Source organism: Channa argus, chromosome 18 (assembly GCF_033026475.1).
Source record: "Channa argus isolate prfri chromosome 18, Channa argus male v1.0, whole genome shotgun sequence".
Classification (NCBI taxonomy): Eukaryota; Metazoa; Chordata; class Actinopteri; order Anabantiformes; family Channidae; genus Channa; species Channa argus.
Genome location: NC_090214.1, coordinates 20,026,172 through 20,046,794, shown reverse-complemented (window position 1 = coordinate 20,046,794; position 20,623 = coordinate 20,026,172). Strand labels below are relative to the sequence as shown.

At 39.2% G+C, this 20,623-nt stretch overlaps 1 protein-coding gene across 4 annotated transcripts in view; it reads left to right on the top strand.

Annotated features, from left to right (window-relative positions):
- The window catches only part of dcc (DCC netrin 1 receptor), a 255,856-nt gene that overhangs the window by 206,777 nt on the left and 28,456 nt on the right, over positions 1-20,623 (top strand). For all 4 annotated transcript variants that reach the window (XM_067484566.1, XM_067484565.1, XM_067484568.1 and 1 more), the window contains exons 23-27: positions 1,264-1,426; positions 2,325-2,548; positions 2,915-3,031; positions 9,386-9,535; positions 16,643-16,948. In XM_067484566.1, the coding sequence (XP_067340667.1) occupies positions 1,264-1,426; positions 2,325-2,548; positions 2,915-3,031; positions 9,386-9,535; positions 16,643-16,948 (960 nt within the window). The remainder of the gene's footprint in view (positions 1-1,263; positions 1,427-2,324; positions 2,549-2,914; positions 3,032-9,385; positions 9,536-16,642; positions 16,949-20,623) is intronic.

Sequence of the window (20,623 nt, the reverse complement as noted above, 5' to 3'; positions counted from 1 at the left end):
CACCTCATCCCTTTTTTTCCTCTTTATATGCTTGCTATCATTTTCCTTTCCCACCACTTTCTTTCTCCTTTCTCTCTTTGTTTTAACACACTTTGCCTTTACACTCCATTCAGACTTAATGCTGCTTCTGTTTCCTATTTCCCTGTCTCTGTGTTCCAGGGTCGAGTTAATGAATGACAACGCTTGTCATCAACTCCCTATTCTCCCTGTCTCTCTCACTTTCTGACACACACACATTTGTCCTACAGTTGTGAGGACATTCATTGGCCAAATCCATTTTTACGGCCTTTAACCTAACCTTAACCATCACAACTAAATGTCTAATCTTAACCTTTGCCCTAATTCTAAACCTAATTATAATCTAAACTTGGAAGTGGCAGTAGCTGGGTTTTTAAGTTGCAGTCCAAGGAGGTCAATGGTTTGACTGCTGGCTCCTCTTGGGCACGTGTTGAAGTGTCCTTAAGCAAGACACTGAACCCAAATTTATGGCGGGTGTGTGCTGCGCACTCGTGTGCGGCCGGTGTGTCAGTTGCTTGGATAAAAGCGTCGGCTAAAAGATTTATTGCTGTAATTACGAAACATTAAAACCAAGACTTATTACTTTGAAGTTGTGAGGATCAGCCAAAAGCAAAGCCGTTCAAGTAAAACTTACATTATTTTGGCCCCCCAAAAAACAAATCACAAAATTGCCCAAGAGCCTTTTACAATCTGTACAACACCGCTCTTTGTTTGTCTATAGAAGCTCGAATCAGTTAAGGAGCATCCATCAAAAGTTAAGTCCCTGTAAGCAAAAGGGTTGTGGCTCACTACTTTGTGCTTGTGCTCTACTTCATAAAAGAATTGTCTGTCAGTTCAAGTAAAATGTTTCGCCAAACAAGGTTAAAAATAATGATTTCACTATCTACATTACAAAATATTGTGAATCGACTCAGTACGTAAAGGCCCAAGGCAGAAAAAGCGTGTGGATTTTAAGCATGAAAAACCATCATGATACCTCCTCCTCACTGACTCTTGTCCGTGAGACCCGTGTCCCCTTGCCAGCGCCACCTGGCGGGGGTTGGGGGTTGCAGAAGACAGTCGTACCCCCCTGGTACTGTTGAATATAGCCACATGGGCTCAGGATTACTTTAGAAAGTTGTTGTCAGCTACACCTTTTTTTTTTTTCTATAAAAGAAAAACTTTCACCACAGATGTGACAGTGTCCATGATTGTTCCAGGTTTTGTATTTTTCAACCTTAAGTTGCTTTTCAAATTTCTTTTCAGAGTCGCCCATTGGACAGATGCGTCCACCACATGGCAGTGCCACTCCTCAAAAGAACAGCAACCTTCTGGTCATCATAGTGGTTTCTGTGGGGGCCATCACTGTGGTTGTGGTTGTCATCGTGGCTCTGATCTGCACCCGACGCTCCTCCGCCCAGCAGAGAAAGTAAGAGCTTTTTTATTGATCTGTTTGATGGTAATAAACAGCTGTCAGGGAAATGAGGCAGATGTTAAATCATCTATCCTTGTCGCTTTGTTATTTTTACAGAGATTGAGTCTCAGATGTTAAGACACCTGATCCAAATTGGGAAATGTGTTCTTTCTTTTTAATCCATTTTAGTCAATGTTAACTGATCAGATTTCATGCAGCACACGTCACCAAGACCAAATAAAGTAGGTTGCTTTGCTGGGCAGTTGGAGGCGTGCAGCCTGTTTCCTGCACCTGTCCATCTTACAGGTCCCTGTGGATGAAAAAGGAGTTTCATTGGCTGTGGCTGATTTACTAGAAGGCCCACATGTTTTCACCAGTTCATGGGTTCAAGTCATTTCAGTCAAAATGATTAGTTTATTCATCATGTTTTACATTATTATAATAAAATTCATGCTGTTTCAATCAGCATTATCCAGTCAAAATACATCGATCAGCCAAAACAGTAACACCGCCTCGTGGTTTGATCACTTTTGGTTTAACAGGGTTGTTATTTTACTTTTATCTTGCACTTTATTAGGTCTGAGGTAGTATTACTGTCTGGATCAATTCATGTTTTTTCGCAGAGCAAAAGCCCATTTAAAGAATTCTCAGGTCTCGTTTCTCCATCCGCTCGAGCCTGTCTGCTTCCATCGTCATCTTATTTTTGTTTGTGCAAATTGTCACAAAATAACCACAGCAAATGGTTTTATGATGGATGTACTTTTCTGTTATGCTACAGATGAACAGGAGCATTCATGCTCTGCTGGGATTTGAAGGGTTGCCTAGCGACATAGCGCCTTTAATACCAGCCTAAAGTGTAATGTGCACTAACATCAGTCTGTTCCTGGCCACTGACTTCCTCACCTCTGTGCAGGAAGCGAGCAAGTCACAGTGCTAGTAAGAGGAAGGGGAGCCAGAAGGACTTGCGACCACCTGACCTCTGGATTCACCATGAGGAGATGGAGATGAAGAACATGGAGAAAGCTCCCAGTGTTGCCCCTTCTGGACACGATTCACCGATCCAGTCTTGCCAGGACCTCCCCCAGGTTGCACACAGCCAATCAGAGAGCCAGATTGGCAGCAAGAGCAGTCACTCAGGTACAGCATGGTTTGAGGGCATCATTTATTTAATTTTTATCATTTGCTTGGAAAATCTTCACAGAGTTTAGAACACTAAAATTACCATTTATAATCCAAGTCTGCATGCGGAATACTTATTTTTTCATTTCCCTGGTACTAACTGATTAATTTATATCCATTATGAGTGTTGATTAAATTAGCTGTATAATGAAGCCTGATTAATCATGAATAAAAAACTAACGTATTAAGTGAAAATATAGAAATTTCTCAAAATAGGGGACAGTTATCTGAGCTCATTTATTGAATTCTCATTTGACAGCCAGTAGAAACGTAACTGATAAAATGTTTCAAATAATTTACTATTTAAATGTTTTACCATTGCAGGAGCCGATGCTGACGAGGCTTCCAGCAGTATCTCCACTCTGGAGCGTTCCCTGGCAGGCAGGAGGGGGACACGAGGCAAAATGATGATTCCCATGGACTCACAACCAAGCAACACACGTAAGTACAGCTTTTTCTATGCACAATTCGTGCCCGTTTTGAGGCAGTGCTAAATGTATTGCTCCTAGGAACATTGTTTTTCATTACAGAGAGGTGTTTTTAATCCATGACTAGTGGTGCTGTTGTCCCAAGTCTTGTATTTATCAAGTATCTCGAAGTAAGAAATTAGTCCTTTCTGAGTCTTTGTGGTGTTTTCATAGTTGCCTCGGTGGGAAACAAAAAGTAGTCTGATACATAAGATAAAGCTAACAAGCTATAGTGTATTAATTTGTTAGCTATAAAGACCCACTAGCTATTTGTACCGATTGCAGCGTTGATCTTTTAATTTACCTTATTTTAGTTTTATATATATTTACTTTATATTTATTTTCTAACATTTTTAAACTTTGATTTAATTACTGTTTTCCACAGACATCACACACTCATATTGCATATTGCAATATGATACTAGCACTGTGAGTATTGTATTTATCATCAGATATTATTTTGCAAGTTATACATCAATATGCATCTGAATCTATGCCTAACTTTGTAAACCCTCATGTATACAGAGTGAAATATCATAAATAGAAAGGACCCAAATATTAGAAGACCAAGACATTAGTGAAACAAAGCAGAAATAATCTGTTTGGCCAAGCAACGGTATCATCACATTTACCGAGAGGCACCTGCTTGCAGACGAAGATTAGAGAGTACAGACAAGATGGTTGACTTTTCCAGACGTTAGTCTTTTTGAGATGTTTTTGGCTTATTGCCGACATGTGCCACTCCCTAATCCTAACTACTCAACCATTTGGCCTAAACCGAACAAGTTTTGTCTGAGATCCATCTTCTCCAGAATTTATCAACTTGCAGCTAATATCAACTACTTCCTGTCCTTCATCTTTGTGTGTAGTCAGGTTCCCTTGAATTTGTAGCTAATTTCTGCTTCTCTCTATGTTATACATTGCATAACGTCAGTGGTGAAAAGTAAGGAAACACATATTCTTTGTTACTGTCCTTAAGTATATTTTTCACGTATTTGTACTTAAGTAGGTTAAATTTTGGCTACTTTGTCTTTTACTCCGCTACATCTAAGAGCAAATATCTGTACTTTTGACTCCACTACATTTCTTTAAATACTTTAAGTAAAATATAAATCACTTACTTACTTACTCTTACTTAAGAATTTGAGCAGGTACTACATTTTTACTTTACTTATACTTTTTACCAGAGCACATTATTGTTTGTTTATTTGTACTTTTACTTAAGTACAATTTTTGAGTACTTTATCCACCACTGCATAACATAAGAACAATTGTATTCACTTCAGTGCTCATAATCATAGTTATCAGCACTGTAAATATGGACCAGTAAATACGAGCTGCACATGCCAGCAGACTCAGAAGAAGACTCATCATCATGCAATGTCATGCACCCGACCTCCACCGTCGTAGTTAATAATAAACACAGAGCAAACATTGTGGTTTTGTCTAGGCATGAGAAATGAGGAACAAAATTAGATGCTTACATTTAAGGAAGTATCATCAGATAGAATGAAAAATAAAATAAATGGGTTTTAATTTCCTCTGGTTTGTTGCCTATACATCTAAAGTGACCCTACTTTGTGGCCTATGCTACTCCACAAGTTGCCATAGATGATCACCAGCCTCCCTGTCCTTCCTATCGGTACACAGGATGGAAAATGCTGTATGAACGGCTGCTGTGCTGCAGCGATGGGGCCATTTTGAAGCCACAATGATGGTCAGACGGTTCATCTTTTTTTGTCCGTACCTGTCAGGCGAGATGTCACAAGCCTTTCGTGCAAAGACAGCGCTGATGTGCAGATGGGAGAGCGCAGACACACACTGGAACTGATTTACTTTACACACGCTCGCTCGCACAGATAATTAGCTTGCATGTTCCTTTAGACTGTGGGCCAGTGAATAAGGACAAGAGGATGAGCTGTGGAAACACAAGGTGGGAGGCAGAGGGTGAATTAGTGTTTCTCTAAACACTGTGTGAGTGTGTGTGTGTGTCCTCTTTTGTGTCTACACCGTTTGCCTTTTTAGTTTTAACAGTATTTCAACCCCTGCTGTTGCCTAAAGCAACACAGACTCCTAAGTTGATCAGAAGTACTTTTTAGCTTTTGACTGGGTGAACACACCTGATCAAGCTAATCAACCGTGGGTGTAGCTGGGAAACTAGAAAATAAGCAGGGCTACAGTTACCCAAGATGAGCAGGTGAGAAGCACTGAGAGATGGAAAATATAAATGCTTTTCTATTGGTTCCCAAACACCAGTATCAATTTTCATCACGCTCCTGTCTTGCTCCATCTCGCTGCCTGGCGCTGTCATCTCTTAATGCCCTTTTCTCATCCCTTTCCCTCACACACATCGAGAGTTTGCACACGCGTTTTCAGGGATTCAAATTCGTATTCAAATTCTTCCGCAGCTGCTTCTCAATAGCAACATCATACAACATCAAGTCAAGTCAAGTCAAGCTTTATTGTCAGTTCTTCCACATGTACAGTACATACATACAGGGAACTGAAATTGCATTTCTCTCGGATCCATGGTGCTTACAGGTAGTTCTAACAGTGGAACTAAGATCTAATATCATCGTTAAGCCTTGAGAATAATAACACAAACAGATCATGAGAGTTTCATTATCTTATATGTGACACTTTTAATAATTTCTATCTGAAAATGACTTTGGAGATTGTTGCTTACTGCCTGCACTTTTGGAGGCACGTGACTTGGAGTTGTAACAATAAACTCCAAACATTTTCAGATAGAAATGACTTTTGATCTTCTATAGATAGAAAATTAGAAATAGATAGAAAATAGAAACCCATCACTAATGTTCATACAATTAAATCTGCTAGGATGGAACACACATGTGATAGCATTATTATATAACTTAAAATCCTATAAAGTGTACATGTGTTAGCCAGGATTAATTAAACCATGCTTAAAGAACTAGTCCACCCCACCTTCAAAATTTGTGAGATTTGAATTTGTCAGCTCACCAGCACATCTTTAAGCTGAGAAGGTCTCATAGTCCGACCTTCTCAGCTCCATCATGTCCCCAACATCTCCGTCACATCCCAGTCATTTCCATCACACCCTCTTTAACCACACCACACTCCTGTCACCTTTGAAATACCTCCAAAGACTCCATCACACCTTACTGTTGTATCTACATCACTTCCATCACTTTCCCCTGCACCAGTTCTGTCATCCCCCCGTCATGTCCCCAACGCCTCCTGTCAGTTCAGACTCTCTGTGGGTGGAGTGTGTGGTGGCTGTAGTAGTCTGTAAACAGATCCACCTGTTTGGATAAACCTGCTTTAATTTACTGGAGTCTTTTACACCACATCACATCTGTGAGCCAGTGTCTAGTCTGTGCTGATGCAGTCTCTCTAACCTTTTTCTCTGTGCTGTGTGTGTTGCGTCACATCACTGTGAGCTGAAGGTTTCGTACTGTAATTACCCCACTCTCAGCCAGTCTGTGCGTCTTTAAAGATTTATGTCCTATGTTTCTCTGGTGTTTTATTCTTCCTCAGTCATATCGCTGTTGCTCACTGCCACTGTAACCATCTGAAGCTGCTGCACTGAACAGTAACAGTCAGGTTACAACATGGTGGTTATTTCTGAGAACTGTGAGTCAGTGGGTGACTGATTGTTTTTTTCTAGTATGTGACAGATACTCCTGTGTGTTTACATATGTGTGTGTTTGTGATATGTAGGTCACAGTGAAACAGGGAAAACCTTCTGGCTTCCTCTGCTAACACACCAACCTGTCATGTGTTCTGTTGTGTTTTTCATATCAGTTTTAATTTCTGTTATGTTTTGTTCTACACTTACAGTCCTAATATATCATTTTCCTTATTGTCAAAAGTAAGTCACAAAGTCTTTTTTTATTGCAACGTTTTGTTCCTCGTTTTGTATTTTATGTGAGCCGTGAAAGTCTGGCAGTTTATTGCAAGGACATGTTTTTTAAAACCTTCAAAATCTATTATGTCATTAAAATACTGTTACACCAATGGCAGACAAAATATTGTTAGTTATTGTTAATTGTAGTTCTATTATACTATAAGCTTAAGTAAGTTATTTTAATACTTAAACCAAAAGTGTGTTCATTAAAAACAATCTTACATACATTTAAATGGAAAGAAAAGTATGAATGCCGAAAAAATGTATTAGAAATTATGTCTCATTTATATAGATGGTTTCTTGGTCATGTATAAAGTCCTTGCTATTCCATCAGTGTTTGATTTCAGGGCTTATAATACTGGGTTTAAGTTGAACTATTCAACGAGGAAAAGTGCTGCTATAGTGAAAAACCACCTTAAGTGGCCATTGTTGAGGGTTTTGGAACGACCTTTATACCATATTCCAGCAATAGTGCTACGTTGAAAGAAACCACATTACTGTCGATTTATTACTTATATTATTCATTTACATCCAGTAACGGGAAAAGATACTAGGTTACATATATGCATTCTGTTTATTGTTTGTTTTATTTATTCATTTTATATAATACTGCAATAATTTGACACCATTGCAACCTCTCGCAGATTATGTAGGATTAGTTGAATATGTGTTAATTTCTAAATTCCTCCGGGGTCTGCACTGTTTGTATTTTTTTTTTTTCCGGCAGTTTCTTTATTTCCTCTTAAGCTTCTCGAGGCTTATTCACTTTTTTATTCTGCTGCCACATCTCTGCTCTGCAGATGACAGATCTACTGATTCCCAGATTGTTTTTTATCTCTTTGTGTCTCTTGTCTGGTTTCCTTCTCTCTCTTTCAGTTGGTTTCCATTATTCTTTTTTGTTTGTTTCATAGCGTTTTTTTTTTTCTCGCTCTCTCCATTTGGTCTCTTCTCAACATTATTTTCTTTTACTCTACATCCTTTGTTGCATTTATCTTTTTGTTTTTCAACAATCAAAATGTCTGAGACTCTCTATATAAATTTATTGTCATCTGTCACTCACAAAGATGCAACCAAGCCTCCATTAACCTGTTGCTCACTATTTCCAAGTCATCAATCTTTTCAGTCAATAACAGCATTGATCACACTTGCTCATCATTTGTCAGGTTGTTGCTGTACTCAAACCTGCTTCTTTTTAAACGATCAAATACAATATACACACACACACAAACACACACACATCTCCTGAAGTTGCTGATCACAGGCTGGACCTCGTCTAAATTATCAATACTTTCCAATCAATACCGGTATTGATTAGGTGTAATACAATTAGGTTTGTGGTTCAAAACAAGAGGAAGTAGGACGCAGAAGGAACGTTTCTTTTCTGTCAACCAGTTAGAATTCAGTTGAAAAAGCTTTATTGACGTGTGTTATGTAAAGAGTATTTCACATACTAAGATGTTGTTGTAACAGAATGTACTGCAAGTGGAGATGAAGTGGGAAAAAAAAGAAGAAAGTAAGATGTGATGAAGTGACAGTGGCCAAGTGTAGCCACAATGTGCCAGAGTTGCATCAAGAGCACTTCACAGGTTTTACACATCAGACCCATTTCTGTCATATAGATATATGTTGTATGTTAAGTGCATAACTTTGACCCAAAATGTAGTCTTACTCATTAGTGCCCTGGCTAAACACATCCAGTGTGACACTGATGAACAACCAATGCCACTTGTCTACACTCGTTGCCTGGCAACCTCACGCTAACGCCAACACTCAAGTAGGTTAATAGCATAGCAGAGAAATAGTTCCAGATGACCTGTAACTCATCATACAATCACTTTTTTGAAATTTGGATATTTGTCAGATATAGCCCCCGCTTCATTTTAGTGTGCTAATATAAAAGTTGTGTTCATCTTCTCATGCAACTGTTGGAAAGAAAAACAAACAAACTGTTAAACATGGTGATTTAAAAGCAAATGCAGATAGTAGGAAGTGAGTGTCAGGAGTTGAGTGAGTTGGGAGAGTGCGAGAATAACTTCTGGCGAAATGCAAATCACAAAGTGCTTGAGCAACATTAATCCCAAGGAAGGTTCCCGCCCTTTAGTTCTTGGAAAGGACAACACCTGAAACTATGCTAGTGGAAATGCACCTTATAAAATAAGTAATGCACAGTATTATATAATACTATCCATCTACAGCACAACCCTCTACACTTTTTTTAAGAAGAGGGTTTGGATTAAAGGGAATAGGTCTTTCAGCGCATGTCCTCTCAAACGTGTGTGTGTGTGTGTGTGTGTTAAATCACACTCCTTGCAGTTTCATCTCAAGGTCACATTGTGAACTCTGTCTGCTCTGGCTGATTTGCTGTCTGTCAACGTGGTCTGGTTCACTTAGTGTGTTTTTCTGTGCTTTACTGACTGCTTTGTCTGTCTGTTTTAGCCGTGGTCAGTGCCATCCCGGTGCCGGCTCTGGACTCCTCCCAGTATCCTGGTATTCTTCCTTCACCTTCATGCAGCTTCGCACACAACAAGTTCAGTCTGAGACCAATGCCTTTCCCCAGCTTGACTGTGGACAGAGGATACACACCAGGTACAACAACACTACTGCTACTAGTGCTTCTGCTTCTCTAGAGAAAGAGGATCTCCACCAGATACAGTGGTGCTAAAACAAAAGTGCTGCTGGAAAATGACTGCACGTACACTCTCTAGCACTCTTAAAGCTACAAGATGCAACTGTTAGGAATCCAGCTAGTGGTAGCAGGAGACTCAATCCACTCTGCTATGACTGAAAGGCTGGTTCTCTGACTGTCTAGAAGGGCAAGCTGTGAGAGATGTAGTAATGATTTGTGGAATAAGGATAAGTGTAGGTGTAGTTGCTTCAAGGAGAATGTAGGGGAAGGGATCCAGGTGGTACGATGCTTTGAGAGGAGTATAGTGACGTGTCATCCTCAATCAGACTGGAAAACGAGGAGAATGACTGTTTTATGACGTTCCAATCTGGAGAAGAGAACTAAAACCTGATGGAGGCCCCCCTATTAGTACAGAAGCTGGCAAAGCTGTCAGCAATGAAAGATGTGGAGGGTAGATGTAGAGAACGGCTTCCGGGTGTTAGTGTTGATGCTAAGCATATTCTGGTAGTATTCGGTTTTTGGCTTGCTGATGCTGTGCGATGGGGTCTAGGACCTGTGTCACTTCCCCCTTAGAACTCCTGATCAGGTCCGTTGTTCACGTATTACTGCGCATATACGCTCCAGCCAAGAATAAGAGCAGGAGGACGGGCAGGCCTGAGGGACAGGAGGCAGATGTGGTTCAGAGGCTGACAGTTTTTGTGTCTGTGTCAAGGGTGGAGCGGAGCAGTCGTCGGGGTAGGGTTGTAGAGACCAGGGAAGAAAATTACTCAGCATTGAGAGGCATGAAGCTGTGGTGGAAAGTTACAAGTAGGGTGGGAATACTGGAAGGACTAGTGAGCTGTAAGAAGTAGAGATCTGATAAATATAGTGGAGTGACTGAGATGTTGTCTGCGGTGCAGTTCTGGGCGACTAAGAGGTCCATGTGGACGCCAGCTTTGTGGGTTGCAGAAGTGGGGATCAGTTTTGGTTTTTTGGAGGGGTGCTGAACACCATTGCTGACTCTGATGCTTCAGGCCCACACACGCCTTAAATATGTCAACTGGCTGCAACTGAAACCGCCTTCTTGAAACCTAAATAATTTGTTGGCCTTATTAGGTCAAATATGTAAATGCTTGGTGATTATTATGTTCAGAGTAACGACAAGTATCAACTTTATCAGAAAAGCAAAACTTTCAACTTTATGGTTCTTAACACTATAAAAACATTGTTCAGTGCATCTCCTGTGCAATGTTTCTATCACTAATAAAAAGCTATGGTTTGACCACTAGAGTTGCTATCTGTTGGTAACAGAAATAATAGTCTACATAATAAGAATGCAGCCAAAAAGCCTTACTCTGCAGCATCCCTCCTCTTTTCACCTCCTCTCCTGCTCACTGTTCTATTTAAACCCCATTTTGCAGCAGAACTAAATGCTAAATGACATGGTGGGGAGCAGTAATTCGGTAATGGGCTAATTCCTGGTCAGCTTGTATCAGTGATTTAACAACAGCGGGGAGATGAGGAAAAGCTACGGAGACACAGAATTAGCTGACACAGTGGGTGGGCTGATCGCTGCTGACAAAACACACACAGTGAGCTGAAGGAGGGGTGCGGCAACTAATGACAGAGGGTGGCAGATATAATGAGAGAGAGAAATACAGGGGCTGTTAATGAGGGAGATAAAATAGACGCTTAATTCGTTCAAACAATGAGACATAACAACACGTTTCACTGATTGCAAAGTGAAAGGTAAAAGATCGGGTCCAAAAGAAAACAGCCACGAGTCCCAGATTGCATTGCTGAGCGAAACACCCAATCAGAGATCTTCAGGACCTGTTACCGTGTCTCTTATGACAGGATAAAGTTAGATTTGTAGAAACTGTTGGACACGTTATCAAACAATATTTGAATTAATTCATAATTATTTTGAATCAATTTCTCTTGTCCACATGTCCACAGGGTTTTTCCAGTGATTAGGACTGTGTGAATTAGTGAGTAAGAGACAAATTGTGAAGTGGCGGCTGGTGGTGTAGGGGCTATAGCTCAGTTGGTAAAGGCAGTTGCTTACGGACCACAGGGTGAGTGGTTCGATCCCCGGCCCTGGCTATATGTCGAAGTGTCCCTGGGCAAGACCCTGAACCCCTAACAGCCCATTCCCCCTCCCCAGCGATGCAGTGCCGGTCCAAGCCCAGTAGAAATTGGGGAGGGTTGCGTCAGGAAGGGCATCCGGCGTAAAAACTGTGCCAAATCAACATGCGGACAATGATCCGCTGTGGCGACCCCGAACTCACGGGATAAGCCGAAAGGAGATCATCATCATCATCATCAGACAAATTGTGAAGTGCTTTAAATAAACTCTGCGATCTACAAATGCAGTATATTTCAAACCATTAAATAGTTTTGAAGAGAGTTTGGACAGAGCAAGTTGAAGCATAAATTTCACACAAGATCCACAAAGGCACATTAAACTTACATTTCCTAAATAAATATATAAACAAATTTTAAAAAGTTTCATATCCTGTTTTTGGACTTTATTCAGATCCACAGAAGTTTATTATAAATTCTAGTTGAGATCCCCGAGTGTGCCAAACATGTCAGGCTGATTCTTTGAGAACTGTTTCCAAAAGATGCACAAAACATGTAGAATATTTGCTTTTGATGGGATGATGCAGCCAGAAAAAAAAATCCTGCAGTCTGGAGTCAATATTTCACTCAGTGTAAATAACATAAAGTATCGTGAAGGAAGAGCCGGAACAAGAAGTTAAGATAGAAACAATGTTAAATTAAAGTGGGTGTATTTGATATTTTCATGCTAAATCACATTAGTTAAATGACTGTGTAGTTTAACTCTATGTTTTTCTGTTTATTTTGTATCATCAAATTAATATTTGTGGATGCAGTGACAAACAGATATTTCAGAGACCATGCGTGGATTTCCACTTGGTTTTCAATGCAGTGCTGCCTGAGGTTCTAAAGATCATTGTTTTTTGGCTTCTAGAGATTTCACTAGAATGTTTTAGCGATATTACAATTACTGTGGATGATGAAATCCCCAAACTCTTTGCAATTTCAAACAAAGACACAGGTTGTTTCAAAACGTCATAAACACTCATTTTTACTTCTGACTAAACTCTTTTTATAACCTGACCTAACCTGACCTATTTTTTAATTCAAATTAAGAAATTGGACCTTTTTTGCTCATTCGTTTACATTGTATTACCCAATTTTCCAAAGTTTGATTGTTGCCCATCAACGCAACGTGTTTCTGGCAAATTAAAAATGAGCAAACAGCCTTTTTAAATGCAGCACATATGGGTTGCTCTCCGTGTGACTTTGCTAAATTTTAAGTCACTGCAAGTAGAGATGGAATTCAACACCAACCATCGTGCTGGTTGCCATGATTTTATTTTTATTAAAATAAACCAGTTAATACAGTATGTACTGAGGACATAAAATGTTTTCAGGATGAAAAGCGTCTTTAAGGAAACAAAAATAAAATGTCTCTGAAGAGTTTGAACACTAACAGGAGATGCTGGAAAGTCCCTTAGATTTGTTTCTTTAAAAACTTTAATTTAGTAGATGTGTGGAACTCGCTACAATTGGTTCAGTTAATCACCATTTCAGTTTGAAAGAATTTAAGTCAGAACAGCACATATTTCTAAAATCTGCAAGTTGAACTAGAAATAACAAAAAATGTAAATGTTTCCATTAAAAAAAAGCATTAGTTCCACAAATGTGATTGTACAGCACAAAATTCAAACAAATCATTGGCCCACAAATCAATACACTGCTCTGTAGCACCACTAGTGGTCAGAAACACATCAGCAGTCTAAGAGCAATACGATGTTAGAAAGTTTAATTTAAAAACCCAATTCCTTCATTTTAAAACACTACACATTATGTCACTGCATTATTAAAACACTTTTTTTAAATGATACAGTGACCTAAATTGTAATGTATTAATAGTCCAAAATCTTCCCGTTCGTGTGCTAAATACACAGAAGAGAGCGAAGCTCTGTGGGAAAAACAGGAACTAATTTGTCTCCCAACTTTTGTTAAGAGGCTGTGTTACCTCTGCAGACTAATAAATACATAATTAATGAAATCACTGCTCTGTTCTACGTCAACATGTCTGAGCAGTGGATTTTTTTAGCGATTCACAAAATGCCTTGACTGTCATGCTTCAGTGTGTCTAAACGCACTAGCTATGCTGTCCAAGGTAAATTCCTTTTGAAAGGCAACTACTTATAGAAAAAAGAAACAACGGAGGCATGTTTATTACATCCCTCCATCGCCGTAGGATGGAGATAAGGTGAAAAAGAGGAGGACATATCATCCTTCCGTTGCATTTTGCTCTGGTGCCAATCAGCTATGTTTTTAGTATCTCTCTTGTGTAGATATTTCTCAATGTGGACATCACTGGACCTGTTGGACCAGGTATTCTGGAACATGGCAGCTATACTATGCATTATAAATATCAGGTATTTGGAGGGGAGGGGATAAAGGAGGAGGTAATGGCTGGTTTCACACTGGTTTGGTGATTCAATGGTGGATGGAAATTCAGCAGTTCTGTCTTTGTAATGTTTCTTGTCTTTCACTTTCAGTTTCTGATCACAAAGTGATGCTTCATGCGGTTAAGATCATCAGTTCACAACAATAATACATTTTGTTTTGAAAACTAATAACAATCAGAATCTCTGGTTGTTTAATCTGGAGGCAGTGCTGGTCCTTGGCTACATCTTACTAGAAGTACGTAAAGGTAGTATTTACTCAGGAGCTCAGCATTTCTCTGCCAAACTTTCTAGGTCTATGTATTATTATTCTTTCCTTTTTTGAGGGGGGCTCCATAAGCTTTTTGAAGACCTTAATTTATTCCCATTTACCCTTTTTTCTTTAGTCTCTCACATTCCTTCTGCCAGCTTTTCCTCAAACATTTTTTTGGCACTTGTCTAAGCTAGTTAAAGAAACAACAGCTCTAAATACAAAGACTCACTGTTCTCACTGTGAGCTACATGAGTTTCATCACTTATGTTACGTAACGTGCAAGTTTCTACAGAGAATTGCGAGAGTTCTTCACACTTTTATCCAAAGGGCTAATCTCATTCTTCTTTCTCTTTTTCTCACATGTACGGTGTTTACGTAGACTTATCATGGATGTATGTTCGTAAAGGTTCTCAGTCATCGAGCCGTGGTTACTGTGTTCCACAATCACTAACTAATACAGTAAACCATTGTTTTTTAAAGGGGGGAACACTTGACTTTGGCCTATTTCCCTTTTCAGTCGCAGGACAGAAAGAAATGTTCCAGCGACCAGACCCCTACTCTAGAGGGAAGGACACCATAGCTGTCAGTCTGGCTAACTGGGGCCACGACTTTACTTCCAGCCCAGTTCATTCCGAAAAAACTGTCTCCTAATTTGCCAATTCCTGTTAGTCATCATGATTGACTGCAGCTGGTGGCTTCTCTGTGCCAACATAAAAAGGGTTCGTTCAACATCAGTCACTGCACTGACAGAAATCCAAGGAGTTTTACACAAATCAGGGTTATTGGGTTATAAGTTATTGGGAGCTGGTTTAGATGATTAGAAACAACCTAGGATCCATCATTGCCCAGGATCTTCCAAGAACTGGATGTGAGGTTGATGTGAGGTACTCATCAATCTCAGCCAGTAGTGGAAAGTAACAGTTCAAAGTATTTGTACTTTAATGACGTAGATTTAATTTTGGCTACTTTGACATTTGCTCGACTACATCTAAGAGCAAATATCTCTCCTTTTTACTCTACTACATTTCTAATCTTTACGCATTTAATAATAAAAACCACTTTTTCAATTTTTTTCTGAATAAAAATAACTAGAGAGGATGACACAGTGTGAGTTTCTCCTTCCATGGTCTTATTTAACAGACGTGCTTGATATTAGCAGTAATTGAGCTGTTATGCAGTAATTTTACTATTTGGCGTTCTGAACTTGCCGTTGCTTACCTCTTCTTCTCAGTCGATGTGAGAAGTTTAGAAATAAAATAGCATCACATCATATAGTTATTTACCTTCACCCCATCATTTATGTCTATTACCATTAATTACTTAATGTCCCCACAAACACAAAGCAGCATTTATCCACAGAAAAAGGCAAAGAAAAAAATAGTCCAGTACTTTTACTTTTAATACTTTAGGTAAAATATAAATCAGGTACTTACTTACTTTTACTTACTTGTCGGGTACTTATACTTTTACCAGATGTACATTATTGTTTGTTTATTTGTACTTTTACTTAACTACAGTTTTTGAATACTTTATCCACCACTGGTCTCAACTTATTGATTTTACATGAACAGTGAATACATCCTTAAACAGAGAACCCATCCCCTGGTCAGAGTATCTTTCCAGAAATGTTATCAACCTTTCTGTTGTTTCAGTTAATTTGAGTTATCGTGCATTTTTAAACATCATTGGTCTTGTTTTCTTGTTTTTTTTTTCCTTTTTTATCTTTCTCTGTCTGTTGTTTCTGAAACATCCAAAGCGTACCTGCTTTAAAAGTACCTCCAGAAACACCAAGAGAAATCTCCATCTTCCACACAGGAAAACATCAGAACTGGCAGGACTCCAATTTTCTAAATAAACAAGGATGCTTTTAAATTGAGTTATACTGTGGAGTGCAGCATTGTAGGGCTTCAATTACAAAGTTTTTTGCTTTTATGAAAGAAAACCACGGCTAAAATCAAAGACTGTGGATAAACATGACCCGAACATGAACAATATTTAAAATCACATTCTTGACTCAAACACATATTCAGTCCTGTGGTTTTCCTGTAGCAGCAGTAATTTACCAAATTGTTGCACATTTTCTTTATGTATGACTGCCTACATCAAAGCAGAAACTGTGTGTGAAAAAACAGAAGCACTTTTCTGATTTTGGTCCAGAATATTAACGTTTGAAGTTTGCTTTCGTATATGTGTTCAGTGTTTTTCTGTCTATTCTGTGTTCACTCTTTGCAAATGACTCTGATGCAGAGTAATTTGGATATTTTGTCCTCTCTTTGTACCCATATTTTAAAACCTCACTTTTTCTCCTTCTCCCTCCGATCCAGTGATGCCTTCAGACACCTCCACCAACCCTCTTCTTCAGCAGCAGCCTCCTCCACAGCAGGCCCCTCCTCTCCTGCCCGGTTCCACTGCCCCACCCGTGGAGCATGTTCCCAGTGTCGGCCCAGTGCCGGGTGCTCCTACCGCTGCTGCTTCTGTTGTTGAGGAGCCCCAGGCAGGGAGCGGAAGGACCATTCCAACAGCCTGCGTGCGGCCCACCCATCCACTACGAAGCTTCACCAACCCACTGCTGCCACCGCCAATGGGGACAATTGACCCCAAGGTGTACACCTCCATGATGCCACAGTCCAGTGAGTACAACTGTTTGTCAATGGTCTCATGACTTTTTTAGTAAATTAGTTTATGACACATCCCGTTTCTTTAAATACATAAAACATGTAGTCAAGTAATGTGTTTTGAATATAGTTTGTGTTTTTCCACTGCATTACACAAGCTCTACTCAACTCTACTTTTTTAATTTTTCCATCGGGCAAAAGTTGTGGATAGTAGCCGTTTGTTTTGGGGGTTTTTGAGTTTAAATTGAATTGAGGCTTCTCATCTTTTTTGGATTTCTGGCAGGCAAAAGTCGTGGATAATAAATGGTACCCAGTACTTTTTTGGTATCACCTCTATCGAGGTTCCTGGTGACCTGAAGCAAACCACTGCTGACTACTGATTGCTTTGAGAGTAGTGTCTGACACTGCATCTTATTGTCTGAATTCTGAAGTACAGTATTTCTCAGACTCCTCTGATTTTCTGGTCCTGCTGCCTTCAACCTCTTCTGGGAATAAAGTATCTGGTACCAAAAGGGAGTTGAGTTCAGTCTGGACCATCTAGAGAAACATTTAATGCCACGTGCAGCAATTACAACAAATAAAACACTTTGTAAAACTGTCGGCAGAAATTCTCCCTTTTTTGTAACTGCATCAAACTGAGAATAACCGTTCTTAGAAAGCAATTTGATTGGGTTCCTACCTCAGGCTAGGTACTCACTTTGCAAAACACAAACCGTGAATGTTCATTGATTGGTCAAATACTAAGTCAGTGCAGCAGTCATGATAGAGCTTTTGAGCTATGGTAAAAGTTGTTCTCGTTCTAGGATGTCAATGTCGACACTTTAGTACATTTGTAATTTGGTAATTGCATTTAGAAGATTGTTCAAATTAAATCTTGGTTTTCCCACCAGCGCTGTTCATAGCATTCTTGATAGGTTATAATTGATATTGGAAGATAAAAGCTGGTGTTAGAGTTGCCCTTCTGCCAAACAAATTTTATTGGATATGTAAAAAGACTGAAGATTCACTTCTAATTGATATAGGAATACACACAGTACCGTCAGCTTACATCACATCAATGTTTCTACTAATTGTGTAAATGCAAATAAAAAATGTAAATTAAAAAAAGGTGTGTATTTCTAAGGGGAGCTGCCCAGTGTGTAGTCACTACAACCTTTGGCCCCAAAAGCATCTATGATGAAAAATATAGTGAACTATCAGAACTAACAGTCAGTTAACGCAGAAAGGAGCAGAGCAGTCATTAGTTTATTAAAAATTAAGAGCGAATGATGACAGACGGCGTGGCAGTGTGAGTGTACGGTGTGCGCTGCAGAGGTAGCTGCAGGAGAGGAATGGTGTGGAGATCTAGGGAAAAGAGAGGGCAATTAACAGCTTAAACACCAAACTATTTTAAAAAGCTGATTGAACTCTTCAAGCAATGGACGAGCGGAGACACCCTGCAGCAGAGAGCCAGCTTAGGGAACAGGGAGGAGAACTAAGAATGGCTCTCAACAATCTTCAAAATCCTCTTCTAATGCTTAATTGAGTAATCGTGAAGTCCATAGAGGTAACGTGGACTACATGATGAACTTAAAGTCACTTACCGCGATGTCCAAGTAGAAGTTGTAAGGGTCCAGTGGCCAGGCAAGAAAAAAAAGCTAATGTTGAAAGACAAACAGATAACTCAAGAAGCAGGAAGACAGTCTGGCAGAAAGGAGAAGTTAAACTGGGATATAAAGAGGAGGCAGCACAGTGGAGAGAGAGAAAAGGAGACAGACGGGGTTGTGTCACATTGGGGTGGAGAGACAACATGAACTCCATTTCCATTTTGCATTACTTTTGTTTTGTTCCAATTTTAATTACACATTACATCTAAATTCTTAATAAAAATAGAATCATCAAATGGCGATAAATATTTATGGTCTAACAGCTTGAATAGTTGCATTTAGCCCAATCTATAACAGTTGTGCTCCTGAAAAGTTCATTAGGCAGCAGATCATTAGCCCTAATATGTTATTAATTGCTAATAATTTTCTTGCCATCTATGTTAACAGCAGCAACGACTTGCATTGTATTTAAAATACATTGAGTTTACAAAGAGGTGTTTAAATCGGTAATAATGTACTTCAACAGGGGTAAATTCGAAGTGGTATTTCTACTTGATATTTGAGTTTGTGCACTTCTGGGTGAGTGTAACAGGGATGAACTTGCAGATGTGACATATGACTATATTATATATATACTATAACAGGAGTGAAGCCATCAGCAGCAAAGTGTCAAAGTGAAATTCATAGCTACAGTGTATTGTATATTAGTAATATAGGAAGTAGTCAATATGCTATCACATGCATTTGTTGAGTCATTACCACTAATGTTTAGATGATAAAGGTTTCAGCAGGGTGCTTGTCAATTCTTTTGCATTAAAGTAAACATCAAACACAAATTGAAAAATGAATCTCTGCCAATATATGTACTTACTGGAAAGTTTTGGTCTCATGTTCTAGAAATTAGAAATTAAATTAAATGAAGCGTAAGGGAACACAAACACAACCTTTTTACTCCGTGTCTGGTTCATCTCTCTCTAGTTATTCCTGAAGCTCCACTTTGTTATTAATTGTTCTGTCAGATATCTGTGACTCATTTTTTAAGCTTTATTCTCTCCACTGAGCGGCTACAGTTTGTTTAATATTTTATTCACGGATGCTAAATGTATTAGCCCCAGGCTGCTAGACATTGTGTCTTACTAGTGTGTGTATACAAAGCATGTGTGTCTATTGCAAAGAACATACTGTAATTGGCTCTGGCAGTAGCCGGGGGGTTGCATTCACCTCCTATATGTTTCTTATCTTTCCATATGTCCACATATTGCTCTCTCTTGTTCAAAGATCTGTTATATTTGAAAAAACACTCCTCTCCCTCATGAGAATCGGACTTTTATTTTTTTTTTAAGCCTTGTTAGCAGGCTGTAGCAGATGGCACTCTCAGTCAGTCAACCCTTGAAGTTTCAGCTGGGATACCTTGAAATTTCCATAGTGTTTAGACGATGAAATCTATCGACTTTGATGATCTCCTGATCTCATTTCCTAGACAGTGCCACCATCAGCAGGTCAAAATTGCAGTGCTTCAGTTCATGATCCAATACCTAAGCCTGAGTACAGATCTCGATATCAAACACCATGCTGGAAGGAGAGCCAAGTAGAGCTTTGTATATATATATATATATATATATATATATATATATATATATATATACTGTAGCTTGTGAGTTGCATGATCAAAAACAATAGCTATAAAAGTTTTGACAGTAATAAAGCGAATGTCCTCATACGAACGACTACATAGGTGGATTGTACCAGCAATTAAAAATGTCCAACGGTACAGTAAGTGTTGTGACATATACAGTACACGTAGTGACTGCTGTGGTCGGATGGGTCACAATTACTGGTCTACAGGAAACCAGAATATGAGTCCACTCTAAAATGTGTTGTTACCATGACACATCATTTGACACGTGATGTCAAGTTAAGGAAGCAGAATTTTTTTTTTTTAAGGCAAGCTAAAACTTTTTTACTAAGCATCTTAATTAAGTGTCTACACCTAACATTCAATATTTTATTTAAAATGAATGAGGGGGCCGAAACCTTAGAACCTGCTCCTCTTATAATGCACTCCCATAAGGAAGTATGCACTTCCATAACTAATGCAATACCT